At 38.3% G+C, this 12195-nt stretch overlaps 1 protein-coding gene across 3 annotated transcripts in view; it reads right to left on the bottom strand.

The window, feature by feature from the left end:
• Positions 1 to 9269, bottom strand: part of LOC123530517 (serine/threonine-protein kinase WNK1-like) — a 76157-nt gene extending 66888 nt beyond the window's left edge. The window contains exon 1 of one of the 3 annotated variants that reach the window (XM_053521176.1): positions 7400 to 9269. In XM_053521176.1, coding sequence (XP_053377151.1) covers positions 7400 to 8620 — 1221 coding nt within the window. In that variant the 5' untranslated portion in view covers positions 8621 to 9269. The remainder of the gene's footprint in view (positions 1 to 7399) is intronic. The other 2 variants (XM_053521177.1, XM_053521178.1) reach the window with 2 other exon arrangements.
• Between the last annotated feature and the right edge of the window lie 2926 nt (positions 9270 to 12195).

Raw genomic sequence — 12195 nt, 5'->3', positions numbered from 1 at the left:
CAAATTGTGACCTTGACCTTTAAGCTAGGTGTCTAGGTTTTGCGCAAGACACATCGTCTCATCATGGAGAACATTTGTGCCAAGTAATATTAAAATCCCTTCATGGATGGGAGAGTTATGGACCGGACAGGAAAAAAGCCCTGTTGACCTTTGACCTCCAACTGTGACTTTGACCTTTCAGCTAGGGGTCCGGATTTTGCGCATGACACGTCGTCTCATCATGGGGAACATTTGTGCCAAGTAATATTAAAATCCCTTCATGGATGGGAGAGTTATGGACCGGACAGGAAAAAAGCCCTGTTGACCTTTGACCTCCAATTGTGACTTTGACCTTTGAGCTAGGGGTCCGGGTTTTGCGCATGACACGTCATCTCATCATTGGGAACCTTTGTGCCAAGTAATATTAAAATCCCTTCATGGATGACAGAGTTATGGACCGGACACGAAATTGCGGACGGACGGACGGACGGAATGACGGAAAAGCGCATTACTATAGTCCCCGAAACTGGTTTTCAACCAGTAGGAGACTAATAACTGCAATAAACTACACCAAACTGGCATACCAGATACATAATCAATGGTATATCTAATGGCTGTGTTCACCTAAGGATTCTGGCAAGTTTCATTTCCAAAGTAATTTTGTTGGTCAAAGTGCAATTTGCTGTCCCTAAGGTCTTATATATCTAGGCATACAGTAATTATATGGACCTCTGTGATAAGTTATGGACCACTGTGATAAGTGTCCAACACTAAGCAACCAACCAAAACAACAGCTGTTTGTAAAACATGTATGCCCCCAAGATGGCTTGTCCAATTTTAATTCCCACAATCACTATGACCTTGACCTTTGACCTACTAACCCCAAAAAACAAAAGGGGTCATCAATCTCTTTACGGGGGCTATAAAATCATGCTACCAAGTTTAAAGGTTCTAGGTCAAGTGGTTCTCAAGTAATTGGGCTGAAACTGTTTTCAAGTTTCAGGCCCCTGTGATCTTAACCTTTGACCTACTGACCAAACACCTATCATCTACTTCTTCATAAGCCCATTTTGAAGGTTCTGGGTCAAGTGGTTCTCAAGTAATTGCACATAAACCGTTTTCAAGTTTTACGCCCCCATGATCTTAACTTTTGACCTACTGACCAAAAAAACTTTGGGGGTCATCTACTTCATAATCCCATTTAAAGGTTCTGGGTAAAGTGGTTCTCAAGTTATTGGGCAAAAACCAAAAGACTGACAGAAGGTCCATCATTTAAGGTTTATGGGCAGGTTTTTTTTTCCCCTTCATAATAGGGGCTGTTAATAAGCCCCTTCCCCTCAGAAAAATTCTTTTAAATCATGCAGTTTTCCTCAAGAATTGACTTCCATAAGGTTTTTTTATTCCCCTCAGCCCAAATACTGAGCTATTTTTTTCCAATTCTGAATTTAAAATCCCCAAATTTATGAGTGTAACACCTTTTAGGGTATTTGCTGTTTCAAAATAGTTTTGCTAATTTGTATGTATATTTTGGTTATTAAAATAACAGTTATACTGTCTGAAATGCAATCCATTCATCCCTTATAAAAAATATCTTTACATAGATTTTGGTAATTTGCAAATTTTCCCAAATAAGATCATTCCCAAGAACATTTTCCCAATTCCACTGGTTTTGACCAGTGGCATTCCCAAAATGATGAGAAGCGGCCTGAGATACTAGCCCTTAAACCCTTAATTCACGAAATTAACCTTTTTTCTGTTCTTTGTACCTTTTCAAAGCTTCTAAACCCAGAATGTTTTCTCGGACTGACCAAGGAAGCATAAAAATGTTTGAACTCTAAGAACGAGAAGTGTGTTTTGAAGCAAAAATTGGTAACACCTCATCTCTCAAAGTACCAAATGACTACAGATAAAAGATTTGGTACTTGTAAAAAAAAAACAAAAAAAAACAACACCATTTTCCCAAATTTGCCCATACACTCACCCTTTCCCAAAATGGCTACAAAAATCATTGGACGGATCATTCATGACCAGGAAGATGGAAAGCTATAATCTTTATGTATGCAAATATCCTTGTGCAGACCATTGGGAATTACTGGTATATCAGTCAGCCAATAGACTAAAGATCTGCTTATTTAATAAGCTATTGAGCATATCATTTTCATTCCTGCAACAACAAGCATACAAAAAATTAAGACACTAATTTACGTAAAGTACTACTTGCATACCAGTACCAAATTATAACAAGAGATGTCACAGGAGACAGCGCACTTGATTATTTCGATGCTGGACAGTGAAACTGGGCACATGTGAGGAAGCTGCAGCTGTCACTGAGGTGTTTAATTACTCCAATGTGGATGAAGATATTGGACAAAAGCTTAAGCCTATATGTCAAATGTAACTGTCTGTGTCTAACAGGGATAGAGAAGCATATCAAAACATTAAATAAGTATAAAAAGGACATAAATGATGGAAATTTCTGCAAAATTAATGCACCAGGACATTGTGTAATATCATGTGGCTAATAATATGAAGCAACTATTTGAAACTGAGATCTATAGAACAGAAGTGCATAACAACTTGAACCTGAAATTCTAGGAAAATGGGGGTATAACTCATAGCATTTTTGTGCCAGCATCATGAACATTGTGTCATATGATGTTAGTGACCATGTGGAACCACTGTTTTAAGTTTGAACAAGAGCTCCACCAAGTGGGGCAATATACACCAGAAGGGTTATATCAGAGGAGGATGGGAGCAAAACTTAAAGAACTTAACTGTTGAAGCCCATAGGACAGGAAGAACAAAGGGAAGAAATTCAAAAAAAAAGAGTTCTAAGTCGACAGAAAAATCCTTACTAGGTATAGATATGTCAAAATACACCTAAAAATTGGAGGTACCATCCATGTTGTACCACAGAAAAGTGGTCTTGGTTTTTCCCTATGACCAATAATAAAGAAGTTACAAAATAAGCTATTTATAGTAACATACAATGTTAAAGGGAAGTAATTCAATAAAGCACGAGCTGTCACTAATGATGACAAATGCCCCTGCAGCACCTTGACCTTTGACCTGGTGACCCCAAAGTAAGTAGGGGTGGTGTACTCAATAAGTACTATCAGCATATGAAGTCTGAAGGTCCTGGGCGAAGTCGTTGGCATGTAAAGTGCCTTCATGCAAAAAGTTAACGTTGGCCCCTGTGACCTTGACCTTTGACCTGGTGACCCCAAAGTCAGTAGGGTTGGTGTACTCATAAAATACTATCAGCATGTAAAGTTTGAAGGTCCTGGGTGAAGTGGTTCGCGAGTAAAGTGCCTTCATGCAAAAAGTTAATGTTAGCCCCTGTGACCTTGACTTTTAACCAGGTGACCCCAACGTCAGTAGGAGTGGTGTACTCAGTAAGTACTATCAGCATGTGAAGTTTGAAGGTCCTGGGTGCAGTGGTTCGCGAGTAAAGTGCCTTCATGCAAAAAGTTAACGTTGGCCCCTGTGACCTTGACCTTTGACCTGGTGACCCCAAAGTAAGTAGGGGTGGTGTACTCAATAAGTACTATCAGCATGTGAAGTTTGAAGGTCCTGGGTGCAGTGGTTCGCGAGTAAAGTGCCTTCATGCAAAAAGTTAACGTTGGCGCCTGTGACCTTGACCTTTGACCTCGTGACCCCAAAGTCAGTAGGGTTAGGGTTCTCAATAAGTAATATTAGCATGTGAAGTTTGAAGGTCCTTGAGAGTAAAGTGCCTTCATGCAAAAAGTTAACGTTGGCCCCTGTGACCTAGACCTTTGACCTGGTGACCTCAAAGTCAGTAGGGGTGGTGTACTCAATAAGTACTATCAGCATGTGAAGTTTATTATTAATTATTGTAAGTGAACAAAAAAGGGATCTGCCAAATAAAAACAAGAGTACCGCAATGCAGTGCAATATACACATGAAAAAGTCATATGACCTTTGACCCTAAGTTTGACCTTGACCCTGAAGCGAGCCATCCAAAACATGCACTCTGCACCTCATCTCAATGTGGTGAACATTTGTGCCAAGTTTCTTTGAAATCCTTCAAGCAGTTCATGAGTTACACAGCAGACACGAAACAAAGTCATATGACCTTTGACCCCTAAGTGTGACCTTGACCTTAAAGCAAGCCATCCAAAACATGCGCTCTGCATGTCGTCTCGATGTGGTGAACATTTAAGCCAAGTGTCTTTGACCCTTGTGTCAAATGATGTGAGTGATGATGTCGAACAATAGTTTTAAGTCTAAATCAAATCCATTTAGTAATAACAAGAGATAGAATGAAAGTGCACCAAAACTTTAACCTGAAATTCAAGTAAAGGGGGCATAATTCATGAAAAATTTGTGCCAGAGTTATGGACCTTGTGTCACATGATATGGGTGGTGATGTGGAACAATTATTTTAAGTTTGAATCAAATCCATTTAGTTGAACTGAGATAGAGTAAAAGTGCACCAAAATTTTAACCTGAAATTTCAAGTAAAAAGGGGGCAAAATTCATGAAAAATTGGTGCCAGAGTTATGGACCTTGTGTCATATGATATAGGTGATGATGTGGAACAACTATTTTAAATCTGAATTAAATCCATATAGTAACAAGAGCTCGTCGAACACAAAATGCCCCTCTTGATGCATTCAGTAATTGCACAAGGAACAGAAATTATTTGCTCACTGTAAACAAAAATTCTACTGTTCTGGTTCAATGTGACATTGACCTTTGACCTATTGACCTCAAAATCAACTGGGGTCATCTGCTGGTCATGATCAACCTCCCTATTAAGTTTAGCGATCCTAGGTCCAAGCGTTCTCAAGGTATCGTCCAGAAAGGGTTTAAATGTTCCAGGTCAATGTGACCTTGACCTTTAGCCTACAGACCTCAAAATCTACAGGGGCCATCTACAGATCATGACCAACCTCCCTATCATGTTTTATGATCGAGGGTTCTCGGAAACGCCAAAATCGGCGTCCCTGTATGCATAATTGGTCCCGGTATACACGTGTTTATTGCAGATTGGGAGTCCCACGTTTCCGCAGTGGGACGCAAGCATTAAATTGATTACATAAACTTACGAATACACAAGGTTTGACTCGAGAGCAAAATATGTGGGCGGAGTTACTCGCATGTCACCGATAGCCGTGTATAGCCAATCAGCGTTGCCTATTTCCACTACACCGCGAGACAGGCGAACTCAATTACATGTGATTGACGGCGTGATTGCATATACACAAATGGCAACCTTTGATTGTAAACAACGGAACACAAAGCGTTCGAAGTAACTCCGACTGTTTTCTCACCTAATAATTACCAGGCAGAATTAAAGAAATTTTTAGAAAAAGTGATAATTAGGCTTAATTATGAATGTCCAAGTAATTTTAAGATGCTGTCCATGCAGTCTTAACGTGATTTTTTTTTCTGCAAAATTGCCGATGTTACGCATTATGTTGATCATAGACATACTGCACATTCTTGTTGTATTTTAGACCAAATTTATGTTTTAATGATTTGTATTAAAATAAAGGTAGGGGATTATGTCCAGGTAGATCAGAAACAGCAGTGTGTGTGGGGCGAAATTTATCCTGGGGTGATTTTGTCCTACATTCATTTTTGATTGTATTGTTCACCTTCTGGGTGAAGAATTATGATTACAAAATGTCTATTGGTCTACACTTAATTTGAGGCCTATGTTTTGACGAAATGTTAAAAGTCTGTCCATCAGTCTAGTTGGGACTGCAACTTTTTCAGCTTTGGGAGTCCCAGGACTGCAACTTGAAATTGCTAGTGAGAACCCTGATGATCCTAGGCCCAAGCATTCTCAAGTTATTGTCTGGAAATGGTTTATATGTTCCGGGTCACTGTAACCTTGACCTTTGACCTACAGATCTTAAAATCAATAAGGGTCACCTGCTGGTCATGATGAACCTCTCTATCATCTTTCATGACCCTTGGCCCAAGCGTTCTCAAGAAACCGTTTAACTGTTTCTGGCCAATCTGACCTTGAACTTTGACCAAATGACCTCAAAATCAATAGAGGTCATCTGCTGGTCATGATCAATCTCCCTATCAATTTTTCTGATCCTAGGCCCAAGCGTTCTTGAGTTATCGCTGGGAAACCGTTTTACTGTTCCTGGTCACTGTGACCTTGACCTACTGACCTCAAAATCAATAGAGGTCATCTGCTGGTCATGATCAACCTTCTTATCAACTTTCACGATCCTAGGCCCAAGTCCGGAAACCATTTAACTGTTTCGGGTCACTGTGACCTTGAACTTTGACATACTGACCTCAAAATCAATAGGGGTCATATGCTGGTCATGACCAACCTCCCTATCAACTTTCATGATTCTAGGCTCAAGCGTACTTGAGTTATCATCCGGAAACCGTTTAACTGTTCAGGGTCACTGTGACCTTGACCTTTGACATACAGATTTCAAAATCAATAGGGGTCATCTGCAGGTGATGACCAACCTTCCTATCAACTTTTATGATCCTAGGCCCAAGCGTTCTTGAGTTATCATCTGGAAACGGATAGGTCTACATACAGACATGGTTCATACAGACCTTGCCAAAAAAAATTCAAGGAGTTTTCAAGTAGTTTTCCTCCATTTTCAAGGACTAAAATGGGCGCAATGTCACTGTTGCTGAGACATGAAATAACCAAAAATGACCTTCAACGCATCGCGGATAAATTACACAGTGTGAAAATTACTTGAAAGAGCATAAAACCTGTAAAGTACAGTACCGTACTATCGCCGACTCCGTGGCAGGACCTAATGGCGGTAACGGTTGTTTTTTTCGTCGTTTTTTTAGTTTATTTTGGTCCATTCATAATGTTTGTCCGTTTTCACTCTGCACCCGATGAATTTAAGGACTATTTGCCATCTTTTGTACGTTTTTTCCTAAATTCAAGTAGTTTTCAAGTAGTTTCTGACTGTTACAAAATTCAAGTAGTTTTCATGGAGTAGGCATCAATTTCAAGCAAGGACTTTTCATGGCCTGTGCGAACCATGTACAGACCGACCAACCAACAGACATCTGCAAAACAATATACCCCTCCTTCTTCGAAGAGGGGCATAATAACTGAGATCTATATATATATATAGAGTGAAAGTGTACCAAAACTTTAACCAGAAATTCTAAGTAAAAAGTGGGGATAATTCATGAAATGTTGGTGTGAGAGTTATGGCCCTTGTGCCAGATGATGTGGGTGATGATGAGGATTAACTATTTTAAGTTTAAAGCAAATCCATCAATTTATTACAGAGATAAGGAGAAAAAAGAGAAATTGCATAAAAACTTTAACCAATGTGGGGACGCGGAAAGACGCCGACGCCGGGGTGCATAGGATAGTTCTCCATATCATTACTCCGTATAGTCCAGCTAAAAATTATCAATATCATAAAAATAATTTGATATTTACCTGCAGCTCACACCAAGCAACAGCTACACCTGTGTCTGTATCCAGACCTTTGTACACTGTTTTAAAAGATCCTCTTCCTATTTCAATATCAAATTTGAAGAATCTTCCATTTTCTGATTGGGCCACTGCCTTCTCCTCTACTTCATCTTTCTTTTCAGCATTAGCATCTTTTTTATCATCCTCATTTTCTTTCTTTTCACTACTTTCACCATCTTTCTTTTCAACTGATGATTTTTCCTCCTTTTTCTTCTCTTCTTTAGGGGGACCAGTTTTCACAAAATTATCCGCATGATCAGGGACTTCCTTTTTATTTTCAACTTCTAAAGTTTGGGATCCAATACCAGAATCTGTTTTAGTAGTACTACAATCTTTATTTTCTATTTCAGAACTAGGGTCATTATCTGATTTGATCAACTTAATTTCAGACACTGAACCAATAATAGCTGAATCACTGTCTCTAATTTCAACTACAGTGGTCGTGTCATCAATGGTAACAGACTTTTTCAATTTATTTTTGGCTTTAATGTCTGATCTTTCTTTACTTGAATCAGTATTTATTTTATCACATTTTTCTGGTTTTTGATCACTGGAAACACTATTCTCAATCTGATTAGGATTTACTGAAAGCTGATTCACAACTGGTTCAGTCCCATCTGATTCCTTTAAAGGCAGTGCTGTCCAAGACTGACCATCTTTTTTCATTTCTTCTAGATTATTATCCAACTTTCTAGTCTCTGCTTGATCTGAATCCTCCTCCAAAGTTTCAGCTGGAAGACTGTAAGACCTTATCCGCTTACTAATCTCTATTGCACGTTCATTCTTATCAGAACCTCCAGAACCAACTGGAATTCGACTAGGTAAACAGTGTGAATTTTTCTTTCCTGATAACTTGTCCTTTCCATCTACATGTACCTTGAGGGGTGTATTTTCTGATATGCTACGCCTATCACGTCCACTAACAACTTTTGAAATCTTAAACCTAGAATTAGCTATATTAGTTCTAATAACACTACTTTCCGGTGAATGTGATGATCTTTCAGGTCTGTGAGTCGTGTTTTGTCGATGACTTGACCTCTGACCCATTTCTACTGATGTTCGCTTCCCTTTAGACTTGTGGCCTCTCTGTTGTAATTTTGGTGAATCAGCCATCTCCTCCTTTTTGTCTTTATGAACAACATCTCCATTTAACGATGGTGGAGTGGCTGAAGAATGCTTGCTCATTCTTTAAGCTTACACTGACAAGTCTGCTAAGAAAGGTTAGTCACCCGTTCTTTTTCAGGCAAACAAACCTACAGATTAATAAAACAATGCACTCCATACTCTCTCCTACATTTATGGGCTGTTCTCATCTTGGAAAATAAGTACAATATTGACCTTAAACTGTTAAAGTGTAAAATATCCAGTTGAAACTAGAAGAAACTTGTAAAACACAAACAAGAAAGGAAGAAACGTATTTTTTTATGTGATTACCAACAACTCAATAATATGTATTGATCATTTATTTTCTGTTTGAAAAATACTTCAATATGTTGTATGTGTCCTAAGACATTCATCTTCAATCAATAACACGACGACTTATCATGTCATATCGAACTGAAAACTTGGTGACATATTCCATAAAATCATGTGAATATAGCAAGTTCTTAAAATTACAAGTTTATCAGCTAAACACTGTCGCCAAATGGAAACTGTCCTTAAAATAGAATGGCATTTATTCCAACAGTTATTCCATTCTTTTCCTCGGCTATTCAATACACAAATTTTACTATCAAGCGTTAATGAAATTAGTGCAAGTATGCGGAATAATATCGAATATGGGGGCAATATAAGACTCTAAAATAGTGTAAAATTTATTGGTAGGAAAGACATAAGATTCGTTTTGATTAAAAAAAGTCTTCATACATATGAAAATAATAGAGAATGGATAGAATAGATATTAGGTTGAAGATTTATATTTCATGGTTGTTATATGCCGGAAACTGACTCATACTGCAATTTTACAATTACTTTCCTGCAAATTGATTTAACCCGTCAAGATGACTGGATGGATGGAAACATAAAAACTGTTTCGCCTAGTTTCGTATGTTGACCAAATGTGTGTAAATATGAGAGTTCACCATTGACTTAATTAGCCAGATAGACATAAGACGCAGTGATCTGGACATCAGTCATGATCTTAGCTGAATACACATATCAGTCTATCTTTCAATTTCTGTCGAACCCCTTTACGTGGACGTAGATTGTACACATTAAGCCATTAAGACAGGGCAGTGCTATGAAAAACGATGTGTATGTTCTCCAAATGATTGCACTTCTAAAAATCAGTTAGTGAAACAGTTCCATCAAATAATTCTACGGCTACTTCTACAGGAATATTTTCAAAAATCAATTTCTTACAAAGGTTAGGAGATCGGGACAGTATTAAACAGACTATATTACAATACATTGTTAAAATATAAGATATTGAAAACAAGCAGCAAAAGCCTGACGGCGTTTGGTCTGGTTTTCCGAAGTAGGTGATAATGAGTTAAAGTTCTAATAAAGGCATAAAATAAATAACCCCCAAATTTATAAGCACTATTGAAGGAAAAAGGGGAAAAAAGAAATGGACATGTAGAAAATGAAATTAAAGAAATAAATTAGTGTAAAAAACAAAAGTAAGAAAAACACCATTTTCATAGTTTATATCCCTGTGACCTTGATCTTTGACCCCGAAATCAATAGGGGTCAAATACACATCAATACCAACATATGTATGAAGTTTCAAGGTCCTAGGTGAAATACTTGTCCAGATATTGAGCGGAAACCATATTCAAGTTTCAGGTTCCTGTGACCTTGACCTTTGATCCAGTGACCCCAAAATCAATAGAGGTTATTTACACATCAAGACCAACATACCTATGAAGTTTCAAGGTCCTAGGTGAAATACTTGTCCGGACATTGAGTGAACAAATAGGTTAACATGAGACTCATTATCCCATCCATCCGCCCGCCCATCCGTCCGGACAGCGCTAATCTACAAGCCATTTTTTTCTTCGCAAACCCGGCCAATAAAGGCATGCTTTACGGTTTTTAATACGTATAGGAAATTAGGCTGGCAGTGACACATTGTAGACTGTCACTGGCCTTGATGGTATAGCAGGTCATTCCATTGTCTGATTGCACAGAAAAAGAAAGAGCTGATATGGTAATTAGTTCCCGAGTATGCGATTATATAATTTAAATTTTTGGATGGTATGAGATGTCTATGATCTACATATACAATTCTTATGTTGTAGCTTGATTTGAGATGACTGGTTACTGCGCTGTTCTAGTGCAGACAATTTGATTTCTTCTAGCACTGATGTTATACTGCTGTAATGGGAGTAGTCTTTAAGTGTTTATTTTTACGGCGGCTCTTCGCACACTTTCTAGTTCATTTGATAAACTTTTTCCATGGGGGCCTGACTGCGTTACAATATCTAAGTTGTGGTCTTTCATAAGTTTTATAGGCTTTTTCTTTGTTGTTTATGCTGTTACTTTTGATATTTATTTTAATAAATCTTAATTTGCTTTTAGCTTGAGATGACTTAGTTTCTATGTGTTTTTCTTCCAGCTCAAGTCTTAACTAATTGTTACTTCAGAGTACTTTGCATACTTTTGTTTTGCAAATTTAAGTTCAGTTTCATGTAATTTATATGGAAAGTGGACAGTATGTTTCTTTAATCCTGAGGATCTCACATTTTTTCAGGATTAAATTCCATTGGCCACTGGAATATCCATTGTTCTAATTTTGTTCAATCATTTTGAAAAACAAAGACAAATATCAAACAGGGAATGCCACGTACCAAAATCGCAGCCTCCCCAAAACGAAACCTACAGCACGCAGACGTGCACACCGCAAACACACACACACATACACATACACGCGCACACACACAAAGCCAACACACGAGGACAAAACGAACAAACAAAGGAACACACACACATACACGCGCACACACAAAGCCTACACAAGAGGACAAAACGAACAAACAAAGGAACACAGTGGGGCACCGCCTTGGAACGGTCAGTGGCAAAAACACCACTGGGGAGCTTAAACCGGTTTGTGGTGCGCACCCAACCTCACTCTTACCCCCAGCATGTTCCAAAGACGGGACAGTGTAAATAAAAGTAATCCCCTCCAGTTACAGAGTGTCTGTATAAGTGTCAGTTGCTAGATATACAATGTACTATGATGTCATCGGCAAAGAACCGGACTCTACTTTAAATGACCTGGGAAGATTTTTCATATAGCAGAGAAAAAGTTCGGGACCCAGGATAGAACATTGGGCAATCACAGATATGAATGGTACTGAATCTAAATGAGAGCCCTCTACGACTACTGTTTTGATTATTTTAGAAAAGATCTAATCCAAGAGATAACATTTTTGTTAATTCCAAGGTCATAAATTTATATAGAAGAAGTTGATGGTCGAAGACTGAAGTCCATGACAATCAAATCGGTTTGTTTTCCGGCTTCTAAATTATCAAAGATCTCTTGACTGAAAGAAAGGAGTTGTGTCTCACAGCTAGGTTTGGAGCGGAAACCATGTTGAAAAGGGATAAGAACATTTTTAACATCGAGGTGACTCATGATGTTTGAAAAGAGAACGTGCTCCATTAATTTAGAGGCAATGCATGTCAAGAAATTGATCTATAGTTGCTAGCTTTGAACTTCGGACCCTTTTTGTACACAGGAGAGACGATGGCAATTCTCCATTCCTCAGACACAGTACCACTATTAGAAAGGCATTGAATACTTTAGTTAGAAAAGG

The sequence above is a fragment of the Mercenaria mercenaria genome, chromosome 13, assembly GCF_021730395.1.
Source record: "Mercenaria mercenaria strain notata chromosome 13, MADL_Memer_1, whole genome shotgun sequence".
NCBI classification, from domain to species: Eukaryota; Metazoa; Mollusca; class Bivalvia; order Venerida; family Veneridae; genus Mercenaria; species Mercenaria mercenaria.
This window is presented reverse-complemented; position numbering and strand designations above follow the sequence as displayed.